Here is a 25,995-nt window from a genome sequence, read left to right as displayed (position 1 = left end):
AATATTTTATACATCTATACATTTAAACAGCCTCAAAACAGCAAGAGTGAAAGGCATCACAGATCCTTTTTAACAGCAAGAAGGACTTAACTGGCCTTTATATGGGAAACATCAAAAAAACAAGTCACAGGAAGAAATGTGGTTTTAAGATAAGCTGCAGGAAACCAGGGTAAGGAGTTGTGCATTACAGGACAACCATAGGAGATGCTGGGTTTTCATCATCCAGGATGTTGCATCCAACGTATACTCCATGCCAGGCCAAATAACAAAGTCATGTTGGCTGCTGGCCCTGTTATCCAAAGCACTCAGGAAAAAAGTAAGGTAGGCTGGGGAAATTACCCTCTGCACCTTCCAAATACCTTCTGATTAATTCTGACTGCCTGGTTTTCTCAAGTCAATAGTGAAAAGCCAATGCTGTGCCAATTTAAAAGTTCAACAAGAATGAAGGGAGCGAGTGTGGAAATCAGGAACTTTGTAGGAAAAGAAAAAGTAAGACTTTATTAAGGAAAATAAATATTTTCACTAGTTACTGTCCAGACAAAAGCAATTCTATGGAACATGCATTTATTTTGCTCTGTGATAAAAATGGCCAACTCCAAGCAAGAATGTTATTTCCCAGCATTATCTTTAGAGCCCTCAGAAGTAGGGCTGACTGACCAATGATTTGTCAAACCAAACTTCAAAACAATAAAGCAAATTTTCTAAACAGAAGACATGCTTCAGACCCTATTTTTCCTTCACCACTCAGCAGAAGAACTCCAAGACACCTCAGAATTGTACAAGTGAATACAGCACTCTGTGTGACAGAGCTCAGTAGGCATCACATGGAAAATGTTCCTCAAGTTCTCAAAAAACAGCAACTCAGTGCTATCAGCAATTCACTGTTCTAACAGTAACTAAATCTAGCTTTTAAATTCAATTTAAAACAGAAATACTTCTGGTTAGAGCTTCCCAGAAACAGGTCACCTCAGGTTTCAGAGGATTTCATGGTCCCTTCCCTCCTCAAGAACAGCAGGTGAAGAGATACCAGGGAGTGATGGGAAGAGTGTAGGATCCAGGACCTCCAACCAAGGTCCCACCAACCACTCCAAATCTCTTCCCCAGCTCACTGCACCCACCAAGGGGCCCTGCCCAAAATGCCACACAGATCAAGTCAGGTGAGGTGTATCAGATGGGTCCAATGTGTCAGATCAAAGCTGTCATCAGTCTGACCTGGAACTGCATTGGGATAACTCCAGTCCCTGGTGGATGTGGACTAGAACAGATCTTAAAAAAAAACAAACCCAGCACTGCTTCAATTCCCTGTCCAGATGATTGCACAGGGATCCCATATGGCCTTTGTGAAAGCACACAAACACTTATTAATTTTATTCCCCTTCCACCTGCTTTTATCACAATGTCACATGGCTCCCAAAGGCGACTGCAGTCCAGACTCTGAACAGGATCTTACACATCCCATTTTGTCTGCTCATTCCCCTTCCTGTGCTTCTATCAGAGGCAAGAGCATCAGCTTCCATGATGACCTTTGAACTACAGAGAAGAAAAATTAAGACATTACTTAAAATATTTTTAACGATAATCTCTTACCCTCAGGAAACTCCAGAAGCAACCTGTAATTACAAATATCTCATCTGATGGGGCCTAGCCTTGGTAGAATTTCCTGCACCTGGCACATCACATTCAAGATTACGGCAGATATTACCACTAGAAACTGCCCACAACATCTGGAGTTTAGATCCCAAGTTCCCCTCCTCTCTACAAGCAGCTTCAAACCTAATTACATGTTTCCAGTAAATGTCCCTAAATCCCCAAGACATGAGATGCAGATTCGTAAAGAAAATTCTCCGACAACTGACCCAGGCAAAGGCCTACATAAATAAAACTGCACAGCGACAGAAAAACCTGCTAAGATATAAAATAAGTAATGGCAGATGGGATGGAAAAGAATATTTTCATTTGAAGTACAGCCAAAAACATTAAAGACATAAAAGGGGAAATGCAAAGAGAAGACCTCTGTGAGTTTCTGCTTTCTGGAACTGCATAACAAGTCACTGTAATGACATCAGAGAACTCTGGACTTCTCCCTTCCCGGCTACAAATGAGCAATCGTTCTGTACATTCACTTTTCTACAGATTGTTCCTTAAAAGTCGAAAAGGTTCCAGAATCCCTGACACCGAACACAACTTTAGTAAGACCCAGATGAAACCAAGGAAGGACTGTGAAGTTCTCTGTGACCAAAGCAGAAGCAGGACTTTTAAAACAGTTCCTGACAGACATATAAAGAAATAATCTCAGAGAGAAGAGGAAGTCCCAAAGTCAGGAGGGGAAAATGTGGGGTGCTGGTGGAGCTCTGGTTTGAGCTTTTCTGTCACTGGTCTGAGATACTGCCTGTCATTGCAACAACTGAACTGCTTACTTGCATCATTCATTGGTCAGAAGCCATCACCACAAAAATACCAGTTAATGAATGCAGACTTGTGTCACAAAACAGAAAAAAAGGTTCCTTAGTGATGCTTTGGTAACAGGTAACCAAATGCCACTGGGTTGTTTGCTCAACCATTCGCCCAACAAAGTTTAGATGATGGCACTGAAGTATATTAAAAAGAGAAACAAATAAAGAGCCCCAGTCTTCCACTGAGAAACTCTATTCTCATTTACAAAACCCTTGAGCAGATTATGAAAGAGGAGATGGCAGCTGCTAATTCAACTTGGGCCTAGAGGACTCATTCTGTTTGCACCCCTGTGTACCACAAACCTTCAATTTTCTCCTTTCAGTACTTGCACAAGAAGATGAAAAACTTGCACCCAGAGGAAAAAGACACTTAAATTTTACTGAATTTGGCCCTACAACATACTGGCACTGAAAACACTTCACCATTAATGAAAGAGGCAGAAAAAGGCTTTAAAAAGGCACATTTCAGTGCAATGTAGATACAAGATAAGTGGAAATAGGAGGAGTTGCTAGGACATAAGAAATTTTAACATATGCTAAAACAATCTTATTCATGTTCTCCCAATTAAAAAAACAATGTATCACCAATGCATTAAAACCTCATAATTAATGTCACTAATTAGAATTAAGTATTCTATGCAGAAAAAAAATGGTAACCCTTTTTATTGGCTACCATCACTTTATTAAAAACATTTAAGCAATCTTTTGAGGCACCTTCTGGAACATTGGTCTTTCTATCAGTTTGCATGGCCTGAAATAGGAAGTAAAGTGCCTCTGAAGGTAAAATATGTCCTTTCCAACAACTGTGCCTCATATGTTTTTATTGATTAAGACAATATTTCAACTAAGGAAATCCTAAGTAGCACAACATTCAAACTCCTTTCTTTCAAGACCGAAAGCAGCCACTGGCTAACCAACCACCATCACCACAGAGTACCAGTACTGCTTAATTCAAACTAGTTCAATTATCAGACCACCTGGAAAACAACTTCTTCAGGTTAAAAGAAACAGTGCAGTTCTTCACTTTGGTCCTGGGCATTGGTGACATTCCTCATCCCTCCCTCTGGATTCTGTAATGACCCAACTGTCCCAAGGCCCAGGTGGCCACAACTGAGACAGGGGACAGGCTCACCGCAGGAGTCTGTGCCATCTGTTGAGAAGGTGGGGATCACCCCACTGAACCCCCAAGCCGCACACTCCTGCTCCTGGAAAACATCCTTTACCTCAGGCCAGTGGAGAGAGACACAAGATCCTCATCTTCCCAGGCAGAGGCAAAGCCAAACAAAGAGGACTTGCACAGCTCAAGAGCAAACTGTGAGGGAAATCAGTTCATGTATTAAAACTACCTTAAATTAATCCCTGTTTGTAGTTTGACAGGAGAGCAGTGAAGTTGCCAGCAGATGCCAGTTTGCATGCTCTGGGGAGGTACTGGAGTGCTCAGTCAGGGTATAAGGTCTGCAGAAAAGTTCTGGCAATCCATTTCCAGACATACTGAAAAATATTTTGATCTGGTTATTAACATTAACGATACTTAAAAAAATATTGCAAACTGGCAAACTGATATGAGGGAAATATGGCAAATATCAGAGGCCACTTACAGCACCGTTGTTCTAAGTCAAGTCATTCAATGGATAGACAGGATTTGCTGAAGACCCTTCCAGCCTTCAGTTGTGCCTGCTTTCCCAGAGAGGATATTCTGGCAACTGAGTTCATAAATTCAAAAAACAGAGTCAGAACAGCAATTTTTATATTTGACCTAAAACATGGTTTCTTAAGTAATCCAATTAGACTTCCATGCATATTCCCTGCCACACTGTTTAACACAAACAAAAGTTCTCCTTGAAGCTCACCACAAAAGAACTACAATGAATAACAGCATCAGTACTGACAACCATCCCCTTCCAAACACAGAACCTGTGAGGGCAAGGGGTCTCAGCATCAATGCTCGTGCTGCCAGGCTCATGGAATCCCACACTGCTTCGGTTTGGAAGGGACCTTGCAGACCACTTAGTTCCATTTCCCTACCATGGGCAGGGACACCTTCCACTATCCCAGGCTACTCCAATCCAGCCTGGACTTGAACACTTCAGGAATGGAGCAGCCACAGCTTCTCTGGGCAGCCTGTGCCAGGGCATCACCATTCTTTCTCTCCGGGAAGAATTCTTCCCTAGTATCCAAGCTAACCCTGTCCTCTGTCACTGAAGCCATTCGCCCTTGTCCTGTCACTTCAGGGGCTGGAGTTACTTAGATACTGGAAGGGGCTCTAAGGTCTTCCTGGAGCTTTCTCTTCTCCAGGCTGTACAACCCCAACTGTCAGTTTGTCTCCATAGCAGAGCTGCTCCAGCCCTGGGAGCATCTTCATGCCCTGCTCTGGACTCTCTCCAGCATGGAAGTTCTTAAGTCATACTCTGGTACTGCTCCATGTTTTCCGAAGTATGAGGATCCAAACTCCCTCACTGACTCCATGGATGCCCTTCACGCAGCATGGTGAGAACGGCATGAGAAGCCTGTCCATACCACAGCTGCATTCCAACCCCTGTTCCCATCATCTGTTGCAGAGCAAGCCTCTGGCAGGCTCCAATCATCCTGGGCAACCTCCCTGGTGAAGCCAGGTCAGTGATGTTCCACCAGGTCCACAATGTCAGCCACAAACCGAATCAACTGCCTACAACCCACTGCAAACCGGGACAGGCTACCAAGACAGCAGGAGGTGGATCCTTGGGCACTGGGAAAGACCGAAACGGTGTTCATACTTCCTAGGAATAATCAACACTACAAGTCTACACTAGGAGATGTGCTACAAAACATTACTTTTTTCAGGCATTCACTGACAAAATATTGTTAAATATAACAGACAGATACCCTGAGAAGGAGGAGAACCTTCCACTTGAATCTCCAGCCTGCAATCTATCAATGCAACACACCCCAAATTTAGGAGGAACATGACCATGTTGCAGCATCTCCCCTTCCATTTAAATGCTGAGGACAATCCCTAAGATGAAATAAATGAGGGAGAGAGAAGTATTTATTTATGCTTACAAAAAGCTGTTTGGCTGAAAATCCCATCTCCAAAGCCTGACTTCTCCACAAAGCAGATTCTGCACTGCCAGCAACATGACGAATTTCTCCAAAGCCCTTAGAGCATGGCGAGAAAACCACAGGAAGCTGCTCAATAAAAATAAACTTCTTTTCATCTTACACTCTATATATTAATGTCAATTTCTCTTCCACTTCAGCTTCTGTTTCCCTTCTTTTCTCCCTCCCAGGGTATAGCAGACTTGATTTATTAGAGCTAATTCATTAAAGCAAATTAATTTGGCATCTATTTCTCAGGATCCCTTAGTCAGATTAGGATTCCATCATATTCTATCAAAAGCAAACAAATGCAAACACTGATCCTAAGCAACCTGAAACCAACAGATGCTTGAGAAGCTGAAAATGCCTCTAATGAAACTGCAGTCAAAAGAATAAATTCCACTTCAAGGAGGTTGCTAAAATTCAAGAATTTAAATAGGTCCAATCCTGACGCATTTCCAAAGGAAATCCTTGCAGCTCTGCATACTTTGGAGAGCTTAATTTACCCAGAGAAATGGGTGAACCACCACTGCTCAGCCACTGGGTGACTGCGGCCTGCAAGTTTTTTGCTTCAAAAGCAGCAAACTAACACAGTATTTAAGCACACACACAGCATTTCCCTTTCCTGATGATAAGCTGGCACAAGGCAAACATCAGCAGGGAAAATTAGATTATTGCACACCGGTCCGAGACAATGTACCAAATTTATGCTTTTTTTTTTTTAAGCCTTACCGCAGCACAGACAGCTCAACAGCAATGTCTCACAGTGCACGAAAATTAACACCCCAATAAAAATAAAGGTAGAAAAGATAAAACCATTTGGCTTTCCCTCTTATGTCAGACAGGATGGCCTTCACCTTGCTCCCCAGGGAGCACTGGCTCCATCAGTGCCCACTCTCCACTAATAAACTCAAGGCTTTGTGTCACTGGTGTGGAACAGTCAGGTATTGATACAGCACAAAAGCAGGAGCAAGGCGCTATCAGGGAATCCGCTGTCTCCGTTCGGTCCAGTTGCATTCCATATCTCCAGAATTACCTGACCGGAATTCTTAATTTGAGAGCCAGAAGAGACTGCACGAATAAACAGAAATATGCTGCCTTTGCAAGTTTCACGTTGTAAAGGCTGGATTTGCTTCCCGCTGCTGGTACGTCATTCATTAAGCACTTCATCAGCCAAGCGGCTACTAATTATTTCGATAAAAATTAAGCAGGATAATGTAAGGAAAGGGAAAGGAAAATCACCCCGGCTTCTGGAGCGAGCCAGAGTGATTCACGGCTCCCACACACAGAGATGACTTTCATTTGGAATTCACCTTCCCAGGCCTTTTGTTCGGGGCTTTTCCCCCCTGCTCCGAGGAGTGGGGGGGGCGCGGGACCCGCACCGCCACCGGGGACCGGGGCGGGGGGATCCCGGGGCGGGGGGGTTCCTGGGGCGGGGATGCTCGGCGGGCGATGCCCCCGGGCAGGAAGATACCGGCGGGCAGGAAGATACCGGCGGGCACATCCCACCCTCCCCCGGTCCTCCCGCCTCCCCGCGCCCCCCCCCGCCCCCGCCACCAGCTCCATCTTGGCCTCCGCCCGCGGCCCGGCCCCGCCGCGCTCACCTGCGGCCCGCGGGCGGGCAGGGGCCGCGCAGCCCCGGGCGGGCGGGGGCGGCCCCGCGGGGCGGGGGCGGTTCCTCGGGGCCTCGCGCGGGGCCCGCTCACGGCGGCGCGCGCTCCGCCCTCAGCGCCGGTGCCGCCGCCGCCGCCAGACACCGACCGGGACCCGGCCACGGGAGGGGGCGGCGCCGGCGCACTGCGCATGCGCGTTCCAGACACGCAGCGCCCCCGCCGCGCGCTCGGGCACGCGGCCGCAGCGCCGGGAGCGCGCGGGGGGATCCCGACGGGAATGGAGGAGGAGGGGGAAGGATGAGGGAAAAGCGGGAGGGGGAGCGGCAAAAACGGAACTTCCCTGACCGGGAATCGAACCCGGGCCGCGGCGGTGAGAGCGCCGAATCCTAACCACTAGACCACCAGGGAGCGATACAAAGACTCTTCGCTCGCCTTACTTGACTCACTGCCTCTGCGGTCGACCAGGGACAGTGCTGCCGGAGTTTGGGCTGCGGTGGGACCGGGAACTGCAGTACCGGGACCGGGGCTGCCATCCATCACGGGAGCCTGTGCCTGTGGTACAGGGACCGGGATCTGCAGTGGGATTGGCGGCTGCGGCACAAGGATCAGTGGGGCCGGGGGCTGCAGCTCCCCGCAGGAGTTGGTGACCGTGGCACAGGGAGCACTGGGCCCGGGGCTGTGACACGGGGATCTGTGGGGCTGGGGACAGAGGTGCAGGGCCTGCAGTCAGGCCGGGACAGTGGAGGAGCCGGAGGCTTGGGCTGCAGAGAACACCCTCAGGACATCACCCGTGGCTGCAGGCCAGAGGGTTCACCACCTTTAGGGCACTGTCCGGGCACACAGCCCCCTGCCCACACCCCAGCCCCAGTTCTAAGTGTGCTTTGGGCAACACCTTCACCCTTGCCCCTGTTCCGAGAATCCCATCCTGCCACCCCTCCCAACCAGCCTCACCTTGGGGTCCTCAGGAGCTCACTGCAGAGCCAGTTCCCTTTAACGAAAATGAGTGGTTACAATTAGAGAAGAAGAGGTTTTTAAGCTCATGAGTCTGTTTTCCCCAGTTGCTCAAGTTTCCTGGCACTCCTGGCTGTTCCCTGGGAAACATGGCTATTTCCCAGTGTTGGGTAAAAGCACAATTTCCACATATCCAGTGCATCCTGGAGCAGGTGACCCTGGAATGGTGACCTCAGGAACACTGAGTTATCCCTCCCATCACTCTGGCATGGCCCTGCTGGTGGCTTCTCCATGAGGCTCTAATGGCCTTTCCCGTCTGCTGCCTCTGACTCACGTTTTAAAGGGATGAATGATGATGGATCCTATTTGCCAACAGAGTCATCACAATGAATCACACACCCACACCCTCTCCTCACTCCAGCTCCATCCCCAGCCTGGCTCGTGCACCTTTCCCCATCCAAAACACCAGCTACTTGCAAGGCTCCCCAGCACTGACCTTGGATCTCACACAGAATCTGCACCCAAGAAGGGATGCTGAGCCCACCCCAGCACCCAGAGGGGTGCAGCAAGTGGGCCCAGGCTGGCAGCCCCTGGCCAGCGTTTGGCTCTGGGCACAGCTCACTCAGCCGGGATGAGCACAGGCTCCCACTGCTGGAGTGGTTGTCCAATCCCTCAGATCAAACATGTTAAATTCCTTAAGAAGCACTTGCCGTGGTTGTGGCTGAGGGTTGGGACATGGTGCCAGCAGGGAAAAGTGGCTCCTTCCTGCTTTCTGCAGTTAGTTAGTTTTCAATTTCGCTGTTTTATCTGCTTTGAGGGATGGAGCCATCTGCCCTCCCCTCACCTCAGCCTGGGTGCTTCCAGTCTCTCCTCCAGGATCAGGTCTCATACTAACCCCTCTGTCCTTAGCCCTGCTTGGAGAGATGTAGTTTTACCTATTGAAGTGATGTAGGAAAAATACCCCCAACCTTCAAAACAAATACCCAAACCTACAAAACCAAAACCAAACCCAAACCCTCGCCACCAGATGTCTCAAGCCTAACTGGGCATCCTTCCTCTGCAAACAGCACACTGACGTTCTCTGCTGGCCTCTCCACGACCTATTTGCCTGCTCTGCACTGCCCTTTTAAACTTTGAGACAGCAGCTCCCAGTTCCAGCCGTCCATCCACAATTCCCCCAGTGCCACACTGTTGTGAAGCCAGAGCTTCCATGGAGGTGACTGACTTCCCTGAGGAATCATACTGTCAAGCCACGCCAGCACCACAGCTGCAGCTTTTCCACATTAGAAATTTCTCCAGCCTCAGCTCCCACTGCCAAGGTTACTGCTGGGACTGCAGTCCCACGCTCCCAGCTCAGGAAAACCGTGTGAAGGAGTTTGGAATTCACCTGCAGCACCAGCAATGGAGTTTGCAGCTCCCCAGCCCAGAGCACAGGAAGAGGCCAGATAACAGCTTGGGAACAGTGTCCAGTATCTTGGAAAGGAAACTGTAAATATTATTTAGTACATTCCTTCATAAGAGAGCAGCAGACAAGCCAGAGGGATAGGATGGAATATATCACTTGCTTCTCACCTCAAGCTACTGCAGGCAGTTGGTATTTACCTGACGAATTCATAGCATGCACTAAAGAGAGAATTTCAGTGCTGTTAGAACAAGACAAAGACATTCACCCCATTTTCTCACAAAGGAATTCTTTATTGACAGTTTTCTTCAGTCTTTGTCTTAAAGAGAAACAGTTCCAAACCCAAGCTCCTGCAGTCCCCATTTCACTGGCTCTGCTCCTCACAGGAAGGCCAGTTCCAGTCAAACAAGGAATGCACATGAACGACACTCTACACTCCACCTATGGCCTAGTACATCTGCCCACTAACATCTCATCCCATGTCCCCAGGTCTGCAGAGGGAGGGAAGCAGGGGTGGGGGAAATGGAGATTAATCAAATCAGTGTCAAAACTTGCTTCTCTAAAGGGTCAGAGGCAGTTCAGTCCCTCCGGGGTGATAAACCACTAAAACTACCAGATATGTACATAAGTTTAAAGACCTGAGTAAGTCCCACTTCGCCTCTAAGGCACAGAATTGCTCACTCTAGGTATTTCTATGTGGAGGCACCTTGCCTAGAATAAAATCAGGCCTCTAGGAGAAAACTTGGAATTTGTCAGCTCCTGAGCAATGAAGTTGGACATCAAAAGAGCAAAACATCCAGCCCCTGGAGGGACTGGGTGAGCTCCATGACTCTGCCCGTTTTTTGTAAACCAAAATTAGAGCTGGGGCTTTCAACTGAGAAACCCATCCAGTCACAGCCAGATGTACCAGCTGGAGGAGCCCTCGGAGAGCAGAGCAGAGTCCCTCCAGTGGTATCCATATTCCAGCCTTCAGAAATTCCTCCTCCGAGAACGAAGGGATAAGCCGAGAAGGGAGAAGCAAGTTTCATACACTCGGGAAACAGAGTGCACCACTGAATTTAACACAAGAACTGGCTTTATAAACATGCTGCTATGACTGCATAATGCAAAACTCCAGTGCTCAACAACCAGCTTTAGAACCCTTGCAGTCTTCTCTACAGAAAATAAATCATAAACAAGTAAAGCATAAATGATGTAAGGCTTTGCAATTCAGCTTCAGAGTCCAAGGGAGCATTGCCCTAATATGCCAAAGCTTTTTTTTTTTTGTTTTTAAGCTTTATTTCTTTAAAGTTCATTGCATTTAAAAATAAAGATTCTTAGTTTTGTTAAAGCTAGAGCATTAGTGTAACAACGAGGCAGCTGCTAAGCGAAGTTTACCTTTTAGAAACCCAGAAAAAACCCCAACTGTTTAACCCCATCTACCTAACAGCTCCAATGAGAGCCAGAGAAAACAGTAACAGGAGAAGCCTGGGAGCTCCCAGAGTAGCCTACACAGAGAACAGAGCCAGAAGCTGAAGCTAAGGTGCCCATGCACTTGGCTTCTCCAGTTACTGCCCTCCTCATGCTGCTCAGGGCCATGTATCTGCTCCAAGCTATGTCAGACAAGGGAAAACTGTTTTCATCCACAGAAGTGGCATTTCTGAGCTACTTTAAGGAAACTCCAGCTTACATGCTCTCCTAAAAGGACAGCAGTGATACATTTAATCTACAAACTTTAGTGTAAAATATTATTTGTGTACAAAACTTTGCATTCTCTTTATTTGACTTGGATCCAGCAGCAGTGTCTATGAATGAAGGATGGATCTCTCCAGACTGGCGCTCAGCCCCTTCTTGGATTCACATGTTGTTGCTGTGGTGAAGGTCTGGGAGGGAGGGGGCTCTTCCAGTTGTGCACAGCTGTGCAAAGCCACATCCAGGTCTAGAAGGGAGTGTTGTCTTGTGGAGGCTTGTCCCCAGCTCCAGACGGGGAGTGGAGGCCGTCAGTGCTGTTCTCCCTGCTGCCCACCACTCGGGACTGGAAGGAGAGAAGAGAGTGAGGACAACACGAAAGCAGCACTGGGAATACCAAGTCAATTCCCCCTTGTCGAGGTCACCTACTGTAGCCAAGACTTCACATATCTGAGAGGCCATTTGCCCGAATACTAGTCTACAAGAAAAACATTGCAGAAATTAAAGTTTCTGCACAAGGCTTCACACTCTGTGTTTACAAGACAAAGCAGACTGTTACCTTTATGGTCCCAACTCTATCTTCAAAGGACTTGAAGGTTGCAGAATTCCTTGAAGAAAGAAGAGAGGAGAAAAAAAAAAAAAACAACAAATCAAGACAAGTTAGTTCTTAACTATATCAAATGGCACAGTGCAACTGGGCTCTGTGGCCATTCCCCTGCAATGACACCATCACCCAGAACATTTCCAGCTCCTCACAGCCTTTGGCACAAATCTCTCAGGCACACCAGGCAAGAACACCACATCCAAACTTTGACGGAAAACATTTATACCACGTGCAGTCCACTCAATTGCTCAAGCTAAAATGTTGAGAGAAACAAGTCCTAGTTCACTGGGGAATCAAAGCACAGTTAAGTAGAGAAGAAAACTCTTAGCTTTAAAAAACTCCCAACTAAAAACATTTTGTTTTAAACAGTGGAAAGGGAAAGCTGAGAAAGGTTTAAAACAAAGGCTTCAGTTTCCTGAATCACATCCCATGGGGAGGAAGGGGAAGGGCCATGTACCTGCACCTATCAGCAGCTTTATTTCTACAGGGGTGATCATTTGCATCAGGAAATGCTCAGTAATATCACAGTGTAATAAATTAATCAGAGCATTTCATATTTCTAGCAAAGAAAACCAGGTCACTTGTTTGACAACCCAACAAGCTGCTTCACTGGCGAAGGATTTCAGGGAATGCTCTGTACTGAGCTTCCAGACCAGGCAATTACTCATAGAGCTGCTCCCCCGGGCCAGGCTGCAGGAGCGCTGAGAGATGACTCGCCTCATCTCAGTTATTTTTGTTCCAAGGAATTGCTTTAGATTTGCAGCCATAAAACAATCTCTGTTGATCTAGAAAGAGGAGGATGAACAGAGAGAATTCTGTGGGCCTTGTCCAGCCCTGGCAGTCATTTCTCCTGCAAGGAGATCACCACCAACAGCAATGTGAGGGAAGGCCGAGGAGAGGGTTCCCATGAGGATTCACCTTGGTATCAGCAATGGCTGTGCAGCACATTGTGGCAGAACTGTAATCCTGCCCTTCAGGGACCTCTGAAACCTGCAAACTTCAACCAGACTTTGATACAAGTGAAACACTGCACTTAGTCCAAGAAAAGACAGGTGCTAATGACCTTAAGAGCTATTAAAAAACCCTTTAAACAGACAAACTGCAGGCTGTGGTTAATCCACGCTCAGAGAGAAACCTGCTCGAGAAAGGAGCCATTTGTCCAAGTCAGACCAAACCCCCCAGCAGTGATGGAGGCAGCTGTCCTCCCCCAGCCCCACTCAGGAGACACAGGCTACATTACCTCATGGCTGGCATACTTATCGAGTGGCGGATGGAGTAGCCGCTGCTCGGAAGCATTTGGGACAAGGAGGAAAAAGTTAACGACAATTTGACACCGTGCAAAAGCAGCCTAACCCCAGGTTTGAAGCACTCACTGTCCACACACAGGCTGCTGTGGACAACCCAAGTGGTAGGAGCCAGCCCTCTCTCCCCTTATTTAACAGCTGCTGCCCCAAATGTAGTTTTCCAGACGCAGGATAGCCAGTATTTCACTGCAACTGTGATACAGAAGTCAGTCCCAGGCCATTGGTTCGTGGTAGATTTCTCAATCTGTGTCAAAAGTTTAGGCAAGGCTTAAATAACCAGCTTCCCCTTTAAGGTCTGCAAAGGTCTGGCACAGAAACAAATGCTCTTTTAGAGCCTTGAAGAGTATCTTACCTAAGGGAATGTGAGATGGAGTGAGCCCTGGGAGAGGCCATGGGCAGCAGAGAGAAAAAGGAAGGAATGGTCAGAAACTTGCGCAGAGCTCAACACCAAACCCAGGGACACGGTCACAGAATCATGGGACAGCAAAGTCAACTACCCAGGAGGAAGCTTCTCAAAATAAATCACAGGAGCAAGCAAAAAAAAAAATGCTTTTCATTAACTCCAGACAAGCTAAAATGTTTCTCAAAGAGCAATAACAGCACCTACATCAACTTAGAACCCAGCTGGGGAGGGGAAGGAGTAGATGTGCAACAGCAAACCAAAACATTTTACCTACCCCTACCCATTGCTTTCACATGTTTTATTTAAACACTTTTTTCTAAACTGAAGGTTTTAACAAGCACCAGCTATATTGGTAGAGATACCTCCTTCCCCCATTTCCCCCTGTGGTCTCTCATACAAAGACAGCATTGCTCAGACTTCTGGTGAGGACTTGAGTAAGGGCAACCTGCAATGGATACCTGCACACGTTATCTTGCCAAGCCTGCAAATCTCAAAGTTACAGTTCAGAGAACAAATGCACTGCAGGTTAATAAAGATGAGATTAAAGGTATCATCTTTACCCTGTAACTTGGTTGCCCATTTTTAGGATGAGGTTTTGCAGTGCAGTAGCATCTCAGCAGTCTGAAACAACAGACTGAGGTTTCCTACTTTTATTAGGAAGATTACCAGGACACTCTAAAGGAGCTTCTCCTGCCAGAGCAGTGTTTTATTCCACTTAAATGTAATTTTTGTCTCTGCAGCAGGAAGCAGTCATGGCAAGCTGGATGTGAAGTATTTGGCAAGGAGTCCAAGGGCTTTTCCTGACAGCCAGAGCGAAGATGTTGGGCTCTGTGGTTTCATTTCCTCATATATCCAAGTCAGCTCTTTGGCAGGGCAGATGCCTTGAAATGCTGCCTTTGCATGTGAAATAAATTAACTTTCTACTTACTCTTGCTTAAAGGAGAACAACACAGATAACACATCCATGCACCATGCTGCTCCATACGGAATACCACAAGCACCAGTTCCTTGCTCAGTATCTTGGGCTGGACCTAGCAGTAACCCTTTTCCTCCTTCCATAAGGACTGAAAGTTGACATAAATTCCAGAATCTGCAGGCATTTTGGGTTCAGGCTAACATTTCATAATGAATTTGCTCGCAGCATTATGTACAGCAGCAAATTTCATCAGACACCATCAAGTGCACAGGTGGACACAAACCCACAAAGCAATAAAAAAGAAAACACTTCTAATTTTGCACTTTACTGGAATCAGTAAAATGCAGGAACAGAATGTCTAAAAGCCAATTTACTTTTTAACTGTAGGTGGAGATAACAGAGACATCTGAACAGGCCAAGATTTGAAAAAATCCCACCCACTAAGGAACATTTCCTCCCCTCAGAGCAATCCAGTAGAGCATTAATGCAGCGAGCACACGGTTACAGCATTACCTTCCCAAGGTTACCATCCACATAGCAAAATTATTTTGACCAGAATAAGACAGCAAGTCTAAAGATTTAACATGTTACTTGTATTAACATGTTACTTGTATTTAAAAACAATTTGGTCCAAGTATTTTTAATGGAATTCAGGCCCACACCCTTGGTGCATCAGAGGCTCTGTCCCATTCATCAGGCCTTCCTTGCATTTATCAGCTGGTGAAGGCTGACTAAACAAGGAAATCCCCTCTGTTATCTCAACACTTCCAGTGCTGGAAAATAAACTCGCTTTACAAGTGAATTTGTAGTGTAAGAAGGAAAAAAACCAGATTACAGTAATGGAGGTCAGTGTAGGCTACAAGGCCTGTAAGATTCTCTGGGAACAGAGATCGTCCTGCTAGTTCAGAGCAGTGATCACAGCAATACAACAGACTTCACTCCTCATCAGCTCTGATCACACATCAGAACACCAGAGTTCACCTGGCAAGGGTGAAAAGTGGGACAGCTCCTGCAAAACCTTATGCTCAGAGTTAAACCTTCTTCAGTATCAGAAATAGGAAGACTTGGATGCAGCACAGGAGAGAGAAGTCTGTTTATATATGCAGAGAAAAACTGAAAGTCTTAAAAAAAAAATCATTACTGTGTTCCCCCACAGGGCCACATATACAAATCCCACTGAAATAACTTTGGCAGGGATTCCCAAGTGATAAGGCAGAAGCTGCCTCTATTTCATAACACCTCACCCAATGTATTAGACATAAAAAGGAATGCAGATGTTGAAGCTGAGAAAAACCATTGCTGCAAAGGCCTGGCTCGTGCCTGGGCCATCTGATTATGTGGCCAGTTGTGACAGTGACTGTGCCAGGCCAGCTCTGCCACCAGGAGAGCATCCCAGTATCCTCTCCCTCCATCACCTGCTCCTGGGATAGCACAAACATTTCAACAGCTGCATGACCTGCATTCTCCCAACTCAAAAACAACAGGCAGGACCTAGCCTGCCAAAACAGCTTCTGCATGTCGCAACCCTGGTTCAGGAGTTCCCCAGGTCCCAAAAAAAGCACAGCTCCCATTCCTTTCCTGCAACAGCCTGGCCAGACTGCAGAAACCAGGCCCCAAATTCACTTATCAGTTTGGCAAAATGTGTTCTCACCACATCTTGTGCCAGTATCCGTAATCTGCTGTGATTACATGAAAGTCCCTTTTTCCAGCAGCTAGGGAGTTTCCAGGAAAGAAAAGTTACAACTTGAATGCTGGAAAGGGTAGGAAGCTAGCTAGTCCTCTGCCAAATTCAGAGATGTGAGCTACTGAAAACACCAAAAAATACCCTCCAGGAACACAGTAACTAACTCACTGAGGACAGAACCAGAATACATCAGTACTATGTGATCAGAGGCCAACAAGTTCTTACCACTCGGATACTCCCAGCCACAGTGGAATAGGAAATTCCCTACAAAGAATGACAGCTACCCATTCAATCCAAGGTCTGAGACAGCATGTTAAATCCAAGATCTAAAAATCCTTCCTTAGTAACATAGACAGGCTGTACATCCAGAATTAGCTTTCAAATCTAAGAAAAACATCATGAAGGGATTCTGCATGAAAAATGTGGATGTTATCATTAGTGGGTAAGAAATCTTGGGCTTAAAGTACTGAGGATAAATCACAAATTCTAACCTTGGGCTTTGTATAGCTGAGAAACTCACAGAGCAAGAACCTCAACCAGGAGAATCTCTTGCCACTTTTAAAGTTTAAATTTGCAATTGTTTTAGTGGTCATCTGGTTAAAGAATGGAGATAAACCCCAACCACAGAACAAAATTTTAATGTTGTCATAATCTTCTGAATCAATTGATATTTTCCAACCAACATGACATAACTGTGCCTGGAAGACATGCTGCCCTTCTCCACAGAATGTCAACACCCAGGGCTTGAAACCACATGGAATGCAGCAAACAGACTCTTCCCTTTTTGTTTTTAATCATAACAGAACACAGGAGGGATGACCCCTCTCTAATCCAAAGCAGTTACACTGAGAAAACACACCTCCATAATCCAGCAAGAAATGGAAAAGAGAAATTTTAATTCTAATTTCTTACATATGACATAAAAGCTGCAGTGAATCCACACAGCAGTAAAACGGGGAAGGCTGCTAAAAATGTTTGGTCGGTTCTCCTAAACCAAACCAAACTTAAATGCCTTAGAACAGGCTTATCCCCTCAGTAAGTCTTCAATAAGAGTTCAATCTGTCCTAAACTACAATGCACAGGGCCACACAGAAGGTGGCAGTCCATCAACAGTAACATGCTGCCAAATAAGCAGAAAAATGGAAGAAAGCCTAGTTATTGTCTAAAGCCCCATTCCTGTTTGAAACCAAGATCAAAGCCCCAGAATGCAAAGCAGAAATCTTACCTCATGTCACCAAGCTTCCTGCTGATAACAGAACCTACATTGGAAAGGGCTGCTGAAGTCTTCTGTCCTGCCTGGGAAAGGGTTTCCTGGGTCTTCTTATAACTACACAGAAAAAAATCATAAATTGAACGAACATGTTGGATCCAAAAGTGTCCCCATTTTGAAAAAGGACCCCATATTAAAGGAAAGAAGCTGGGTTAGTGAGCTGCACTGACTTCACTGAAAGAGCCATTTCCACATTTGCATATATTCAAATATTTGAAGCTTTACAAAAGCAGCAAGTGTAGGATTAACCTTTCCATACACTCACCTTATACTTTTGATATACGGTCGTATGTTTTTAAATCTAACAAAGATCTGCTAAAAACCAAAGCAAATTTCCACATGGAAGCTCTAACACCACAGCACCGTAGCCTAATTGCTCTGCAACCATATTTCCATGTCCTGAAGAAAATAAATCTAGGAACCTATTCCATATTATCCTTTCAGCCTTGAGGAAGCCATAGGATTTGCTGTGGCATTATGTTTTGGAGGAAAGAGGCAATAAGCAAGACCATCATCACCATACAGAAAAGAAATGCAGGAATTAGCATTAGCTCTACAGCAGCAGTTTAGAAATAAATAGAGAAGTTTCCTATCAGTTACCATTAACCACAATAGGTAAGAAGTCTGACAGCTTTTATTTGTCAGCTGATTATCTGAGTTTATACCTGAGCTGGAGACACTCAAGAACCTTTGTTTCCTTCAGATGAGACTAATCTCAGGAACAAAGATTCTTTGTGTCACTTTCATTAATTCATTCTCTCTAAACTACTCTACAGTTGATGATTTATGTCATTCTTCAGACTACAAAGAAAAGTCTCAGGCTGGGAAAAAAGTTGAACATTTTAAGCTTTTCTTATTCCAAATATTTCAGCTTGAGATTATTTTTTTGCCTGATGAGGACATTTAGTAGAAGGGCATTACAAACAGCCTAATGTTCTCTCATGCCTGAGGCTCCCCATGCTACAAACACCACGGTGACAGATGATTTACTCACATCTCCTTCTCTCCAGGCAGAAGTGCATGGACAGCACCACAGCACCAGACCTGGATTTGAGCAATTCCAATTACAACATGTTGGTTTGTTGGAGTTTGTTTTTAACAGCCAAATATTTCTGAATCACAAATATACACGAGACTTAAGCAGAACAAATCTTCATCAGCTTTTCCTTCCTTCTTCATCCTTCTCAAAGAGAATTCCTATAACCTACACATTTTTCAATTCTTGAAGTCAACAGCTCCAGAAGGACCTGAGTGTGCCCCAACAGCAAGGCCTCAACATTGCCTCTGCACAGCAGAATTTTCTGCACCTCAGAACAGTTTGGGAGTGAACTGATCAGCACCAAGATTGCTTGATCCCACAGAGTGACTGCCCTCCTATTGCAACCACTGTGTTTGAGGAGGATCTCATTCAGCAGCCAGGCTCCTCCCTGGCTGAGCCCTGTCATGGGATTTGATTTACTGCTGCCTAACAAATATCAAAGATCTCGTACTCACCAAAGTATGCAGTACTGACTCTAGGTCCGCATGGCACTCAGAGCTCAGCTCTGAGGAATGGTTTACAGCCTCAAAGGACACCATCGTGCCATTCACACTGCAAAATTGCAGGTATTATGCCCAGCTTCAGCAGATAAAGGCCAGAGATTTTCCAATTGTTTTTTCTACACCTGACAGCAGAATTTTTAATATAAACTAAGAACAAGCGCTTGGGTGCTGCTGCTCCCTGAGTGTGCTCCTTCCTCCAGCAGAACTCCTTGTGCTGGCACAGCAATGTACATCAAGGCAATGATCTGGATTAAATATAAACTTGGAAGCACAAGAAAGCAGCAGCTGGATCAGATGGCCAGCCTAGTCCTGCATCCACAGCTCCCACACACACGTACACACCTCACTGCTGCCAGGCAGAAGGCAGAGCCAGGGAAGCACAGGGAGATGAGCAGCTCTGTAACCCAGAACTGCCACCAGACACACATGTGGAGCTGCAGCTGTGACAGCCAGGGATCAGCTTATACAAGGCTTTAATGCAACTTAACTACACCCAGCCCTGACCTAAAAGTTGAAACTCTTCTCCTGCAAGTGCCACGGCCTGGTTTTCCATGGGTGTAAATTCACAAGCACTCACTTTCTTCCCTTAGCCCCAGCACAAAGCACAATGGAATAATCCAAATCTGGGAGCAATAAATATAAGCTCTGGCTAATACCCTGCTTTACTCACAGGCAACTGGCTGCAGCAGAAGCCGCAGAGATGATCTCTGCCCTGTGCTGTTCATCCTGTGGTAGTCCAACATTTCACTGCACCCCTCTCCTATAAACCCTCCAAGGAAGGAGTGAAATCTGCACCCTCAAATCCTCCTTTATCCATCAACACCAGCTTCCTCTCACTTGCTTTTATCCAGCAATCACCATTTGAGCTGTCTGGCTAAACACACAAACTTTGTAAGTCACCTCACATTCTGATCTAGGAACACACTGGGGTGATTTTGTCCTGTTTATGTACTGCTGGCAGAGGGAAAATCTGTGGCCAGGAACGGCAAACACCAGGAAATTCCACAGCATACAAAAGCACCATGAGGTCAGGAGTCAGGTCCATTCCTAGTTCACTCAAGAGCCTTGTTAGTTACAGAGCAGCACTGAAACAGGAAAGACAATCTATTTGCATAAAAAACCCCAAAGCATATTAATAAAACCTCACTCCTGGACTCCTTGAACTTGCCTTTTTGCAATCACTGAACTTTAGAGAAGTAGAAATTCTGATTGATTTCTGAAATGTTGCTGGAATCTTTCAATCGCCCTCACATCTCTGTTTCAGTCTCTATCTTGCCAGCACCAATTGTCACTCTGTCCAGAGCCAAAGCAAGTAGGAAAGCTAAGGTGCCAGAGCTCTTCAGTCCCTAAGTGCTCCACAAAACCACATTTCCACCACATTTCTGGTGTTTATGAAGTACTAGGAAACAGATATAACCAGAAGTTTTCCACTTTAGCAGGCACACCCAGGGAGGGACTCTGAACACGGCTGGAGTCAGCCACTGTCAGCAAGCACAAAACCCAAGGTCATTCTACTTGGCAAGTGAAATAGTGACAGTTTACAGCTTCTTAATCTTGAAAACACAGTTGAAAGTAGACCTGCATACTTCAAAGTTTTTTCTGCTACTCCTACATTTTATCTCTGCTCCTCTTTCACATGTGTTAGGAAGAAAACCGTGCATTCACACAAGCTGCTGATAACCAGCCAGCTGCAAGGACTGCAGTTTATACCCACCCCAGAAAACAGAAAAACTGGCTCACATCTAAAACCTACCTCCCCAGTTTAAATCAGCTCAGAAAATAATGACAAAACCTACCTGCTCCCACTGCAGCACTGTAAGGGATTGCCCTACATACTGTGGGAAAGGCACAGTGAGAAGGACAAAAGCCAACTTCCATAATATCCTTCCATAATTTAGTCCAGATGAAAATTTAATTTCAGGCATTTAGTAAAAGCACATCTAAGAGAGATTTGCATTCAACAACTGGAGTAGAACAGCTGTGAGGTTCAAGCTGTTTGAGTCTATTTGTGGCCCCAACATGACAGGAAACTGCCCTGGACACCACAGCTCTGTTCTCATCAGGTACCACAGCAGAAAGCAAAGCTCCTGCTCCCTGCAGAGCATGTTGGGGTAAGAAGAAAGTCAGTCTGGCTATGCCACAGCTTCTCAGCTGAAGGTCTAACGTGTGGCACACAAGTCTCAGCTACCCAGGGATTTCAGACAGTTCCTGAGACCAGGCAGGCATTTCTAGAGTATCACTTGGATACTGAACTCGGGAAAAGCTCCCTCTCCCAGCAGAGGCATTTATTGGGTTAAAAAAGTAAAAGCTAGGAAAGAGAAATGTCCAGCCAGATCTAGTGAAAGCAAAGGACTGGGAGCAGGGGTACAGGACAGTTAGTGGCAGCAGACTGGCAGAGGAAAACATTTGTTAAGGCTGAAGGTTAAGACACTCACGCTTCTGATTGAGTTAATTTTTCATTCCAGTCCTCCAGTGTGCTGCTGGCTGAAAGATATCTACAAACACAACTGAGGTTAGAGACAGCTTCAAGATTCACTACAGATGCTTCTTCTGACACTTTCCACATTATTAGTGACTCTTTACCCTTATAGTATCAGAGGCTTGATTTATCTGACAACAGCTTCAGCCTCTCTGGTACAGCCAGAAGGAAAAAAACTGTTTGAGAGGCAGAGAGACACCTAAGCCCCAGTTTCTTTTGTTTAAACATGATCAAACACTGAGCACAAAGAAACAAAGCCTGCAGTTTAAAAAATGTCAGGAAATGAAAAACTGCGTTTTCTGCTCTCTTCCTACATATTCTGTTGCTGGTCTGTATTAAAAGCACAGAGCAGTGAACCGATCTTAAGGCCAAAAAAATCAAACTGCCACACCCAAAGATGTATTTCACCCAATACAGCAGGAACCAGACAAACAATTAAACTTTTGTTTTTCTGATCTTTAGAAATCACGTTTGTCTATACAAAAACAGTACCTTAAGGGTTGCAACAACTAATACTGGAGGAAAACACACACTACAGAAGGTGGCTGCTCCCACCTCAGAAAGAACACAGAGGTGCTCAAAGGAGGGGATTATCACCCAGAATTCACTTGCCCCAGTTAGATCAGTGCCACCTTGCCTAATGATGTGATGCTCCCAATCCACGTTTTCTTCTTAGCTAAAGAATCTCCTTCAACACAAGACAAAGGGAGAGAAACTTCAGCACAGAAAGCACTCAAGGGCTCCTTAGGTTCAGCTGTGCAGCAGGAATCAATGATTCATGTCTAATATCAGTGGAGCTCTAGTATAATTAAAGAATATATTCCAGAAGCAAAAGTGGCTAGATGCTCTTTGTCTGCATTTGTCACCTGCTTGGATACACAGCAAAGATTAAAATTCATGGGTTTCTAGTGCTGACACTGGGAAAAGAGTCACACACCAGAGCAGCAGATTCAGAAGCTCATGAACACATTGGCAGCTGCACAGCCCCGAATTCCAGCTATGGGGAAGCACCTCCAGCCACTTCTCTCCCAGGTGACCATACAGAAAGTCAACAGTCAAACTGATTCCTACCACTTTCATGATGAGAAGAGAAATAGTTTCACAGTAGAGGTTCACTAGTAAGACACCTGAAACAACAGACTAACCTACCAATTACCAGCTGAAGAGAAATTGTGGTTAAATTTTTGTCCCCTCCATTTTTTTATTTTTTTTTCATAAAAAATGTGGTCTGGTAACTGATTGGAATTTTTCTTCTGCAATAGCAAGACCATGACAGAGATGATGACAGTAACATTTACTCATCTCCTCTGCAACTGAGGGATGTTTCTAGCTGGAAGCCAGCCATGCTGGAAGTAACAATCCTGCTTCACCCTGCCTCCACCTCCCAAGCAAGCCCTGATGCCTGGGAGAACAAGGAGCAGCACAAATCAGGGAAGGCAGCGAGGAACAAGGAGGTGATGCTGAGGAGCCCGAGGCACTCACAAGTCAGACTGTGTCACTTTGTCATTCCACTCTCCAAGTTTCTCAGATGTTTTCACATAACTAGAAACAGAAAGTGTTAATGAATATAACTTTAATATTCATTTTTTAGAAGACAATGACACAGATTCCAGTGACAAAGGAATAACAGAAATGGGGCAGGGACAGAGGAGGGAAGATGAGGAAAAGAATAAACAGCAAGATGAATGGCTCAACAATCTGCTCTACAGTATCACTGTCAATAACTCCAAATCCCAGTTAAGTTACAGGAGAATTTTTAGCCTGGATGATGCCTCCACAGGCACCCAGAGTCCCTGACACCCAGCAGGGACAAACTTACCTTATGGGCCCTCCTTTTGGCATTGTCAGCAGTGACCATACCCTTAATGACTGTTCAGGAACAGTCTCACTTCACATATTTAGGACAAGATGACTCTGCTGAAGCACACTAATATCGGAGATTATTTTTTTCCTAGGAAGTGCAGGCTTTTAATTCAGGCTATACGACCCAGGGAGTGCTTCTGAACTGGCACAAGCTGTGAAACTGCCTGCACTTCTCTTTGAGCCTGAGTTCAGAACAAGGTAGCAGCTGCTTGTGCCTCAATGAATGGGCAGAAATAGGCAAAATGAACCCCTAAGTGTGATCCAGATCACTAACCCCATGGGAAAGAGCAGCCAGCAACAATTTATCCTGATTACGGATATGAAAGTCCAGTTTACACAGACACAGAAAGGTTTTTTTTAGGTGTCTTTTACTCCACAACCCATCAGAAGAGAAACCTCCAGCCACTCAAAAGAGCTCTGGAATACCCTGCTGGGAAGTGTCACACAAAGTCCCAGTTAAGCACAGATGCATCACAAGCAGCACTTACGCATTGGAGACTTGGACATCGTGCCAGCTTTTGGACAGGTTTTGCTTTAACCCATCCAAGGGAGTCAGACCCAGCTTCCTCTTCAGCTCTCCACAGTGCCTCTCTTTGGCAGCCAGAACTTGTCTGAGAGTACCAATTTCTTCTTCAACCTTAGAGAAAGGCAGAAGTTTGTCTCAAATCACAGTTTAGTTAAAAACTGTACATTAAAACAAATTTTTACTTCCCTCAAAACTAGCAACATTTCATTAATTTTATAAATTGGGAAGATCATAAGATTAATTATTCAACTCAACATGAACTGTGCTGGAATGGGAGGCCACACAGATTTTACCTCCATACAAGTCACTGGACTGGTGACTTAGTGACACTGAGATGAACAGAACCCATTCCTTGTACTGTCATTTCAACACCAGACACGATTCAGTCACCAAACCTTATTAACTAAGATTATATATCTTGTATCTCTTTTCCTCTGATGTCTTTAAAGCAAAGAGTTTTTCCTCAGAGATCTTTCTTACAGCACTTTCAAAGTACTCTGGTGCTGTTTCCAGGCAGAGTGGGTGCATTTCTACCTTAGCTGCAGCTCAACAAGCCCTGCATGACCACCCAGAGCCGCAAAGTCCTCCCCTGCAAGTCAAAGAACCACCACAAGATTTTCACATGAAGGAAAAGACAATGGAGAAACAGCTGCAATTATCTTCAGCCACATTTCAGACAGAAATGATAACCTAACCTTTAAAGCCCAGAAAGTGCTCAAACTTTAGGATGTTGTATTACCAACCCTCATCTCTTCAAAAGCATATAGGCACCTAAAATAGCTGCCTGTAAAGAGTAATAAATATTTAAGAGAAAAAGGTAGGAAGAAAAGCTCATTAAGTGTTCCAACGTTTCAGTTTCCCAAGGAAAAATGGCTTTCTTTTGCTTATTATTTGCCTGGAGTGTTTTCTCACTTCACATGGAACAAAAATCCTACACTGAGCTCATGGCACCAAAAGCTGCTTATTTCCTTAAAGCTCTAAATTAGGCTGTACTAGGAAAGAGCAAACAACACACCACGGCGTTTGAAGTATCTGCCAGCTTTGTGCATTTTAACAATTAGCTAAGAGACCCAAAAGTAACACTACAAAATTAAAAACCGAAAAAAACAAACCCCAACGACAAAACACCGAGTCCTGCCCCTGTGGCTCCTGTTTGTTCCTTCCCAGCAGAACACAACCGGGGCACACGCTGCCAAACCGAGCCCCCCTTACCTTGGCGAGCTCGGCTCTCAGCTCCTCCTCCTCGGCCAGAGTCAATCCCTCGGGAGCAGCGCCCCGGGCCGCGTTATCCACGGGAACATCTGTCATGGCATCGGCCAGCAGACCTTTGTTGGGAGAGTTAAGGTTGATATCTGTCGCAGACAAGGAGCAGAGGGCACTGAATAAGCAAGCGGCAGGCGAGGCGCGTTATGCAAAGCGGGACGGGGGGAAGGGGCTGCGCCGGGCAGGGGAAGAGAAACCTCCGCCGGAGTTTCCTCCACGAGCATCGATCGGAAGCGGCAGCAGCACCGGGCATTCCGCGGCCTTCCAGCTCCCGTGCCCGGCACCGTGGGCGGGGACGGGGCCCGGCGAGGCAGGCGGCGCTGTGAAGAGACCCCCGGCCGCTCCCCATCCCCCGGGCCGCGTCCCCCGTCACGGCAGCGGCAGCTCCCGCACCGCCGCCCCCGAGCTCCCCCCGTGGCCGGGACTCTCCTCCAGCAGGAGCCCCAGTCCCGAGCGCAGCCCCCGGCCCGTACCCTGGTTCGCGCTCTCCATGGCGGCGCCCCGGGCCCGTGCAGCCGCCGCCGCCCCCCGTGACGCGCTCAGCGCGCGCCGCCCGCCCGTTCCGGGGAGGGTCGCGGGCACAGCGCGTCAGCGCCGCGTCGCCACGGTGACGGTGACACGTGTGTCACTGCCGGTGTCACTGCCGGTGTCACTGCCCCCGGCGCCGGCCGCGGGGGTGACGTCATGGAGGGGTCAGCGCGGCCGGGCGGGGCCGGGCGGTGCCGTGAGCGCGGCCGGAGGGCAGGGGGCAGCACCGGCACGGGGCACCGGGACAGCGGGCACGGCCCGACACACCGGGCACGGCCCGACACACCGGGAACGGCCCGACACACCGGGCGGCACCGATACCGGGACAGCGGGCACGGCCCGACACACCGGGCGGCACCGGCACCGGGACAGCGGGCACGGCCCGACACACCGGGCAGCACCGGCACGGGGCACCGGGGACTTCCCCGCCTGCCACGCCCGGCCGCTCTGT

At 46.6% G+C, this 25,995-nt stretch overlaps 2 protein-coding genes and 1 non-coding gene across 10 annotated transcripts in view; all 3 read right to left on the bottom strand.

Annotated features, from left to right (window-relative positions):
- Positions 1 to 7,192, bottom strand: part of DNAJC5 (DnaJ heat shock protein family (Hsp40) member C5) — a 31,025-nt gene extending 23,833 nt beyond the window's left edge. The window contains exon 1 of the mRNA XM_014254182.2: positions 7,133 to 7,192. The gene's annotated coding sequence lies outside the window, so the exon portion shown is untranslated. The remainder of the gene's footprint in view (positions 1 to 7,132) is intronic.
- Positions 7,193 to 7,477: 285 nt separating this feature from the next.
- Positions 7,478 to 7,549, bottom strand: TRNAE-CUC (transfer RNA glutamic acid (anticodon CUC)). The gene has a single exon. It is a non-coding gene; the product is annotated as a tRNA-Glu (tRNA).
- Positions 7,550 to 9,766: 2,217 nt separating this feature from the next.
- On the bottom strand, positions 9,767 to 25,638 carry TPD52L2 (TPD52 like 2). 8 transcript variants are annotated; one of them, XM_088064429.1, is made up of 11 exons: positions 25,490 to 25,638; positions 24,966 to 25,105; positions 23,716 to 23,864; positions 22,847 to 22,906; positions 21,321 to 21,380; positions 17,299 to 17,400; positions 13,423 to 13,449; positions 13,007 to 13,048; positions 11,722 to 11,770; positions 11,592 to 11,640; positions 9,767 to 11,508 (listed from the first exon to the last, which is right to left on the bottom strand). In XM_088064429.1, the coding sequence occupies exons 1-10, from the start codon at positions 25,506 to 25,508 to the stop codon at positions 11,605 to 11,607; spliced, it is 684 nt and encodes a 227-aa protein (XP_087920555.1). In that variant the 5' UTR covers positions 25,509 to 25,638; the 3' UTR covers positions 9,767 to 11,508; positions 11,592 to 11,604. The 8 variants fall into 8 exon arrangements, with proteins under 8 accessions (XP_087920555.1, XP_087920552.1, XP_087920553.1 ...); XM_088064426.1 differs by lacking the exon at positions 11,592 to 11,640 and having other exon boundaries at positions 25,490 to 25,637; XM_088064427.1 differs by lacking the exon at positions 11,592 to 11,640 and having other exon boundaries at positions 24,966 to 25,078; positions 25,490 to 25,626.
- Positions 25,639 to 25,995: the final 357 nt, after the last annotated feature.

The sequence above is a fragment of the Pseudopodoces humilis genome, chromosome 19 (assembly GCF_049639895.1).
Source record: "Pseudopodoces humilis isolate 2021_Gansu_Grassland_sample_001 chromosome 19, ASM4963989v1, whole genome shotgun sequence".
Taxonomy (NCBI): Eukaryota; Metazoa; Chordata; class Aves; order Passeriformes; family Paridae; genus Pseudopodoces; species Pseudopodoces humilis.
This window is presented reverse-complemented; position numbering and strand designations above follow the sequence as displayed.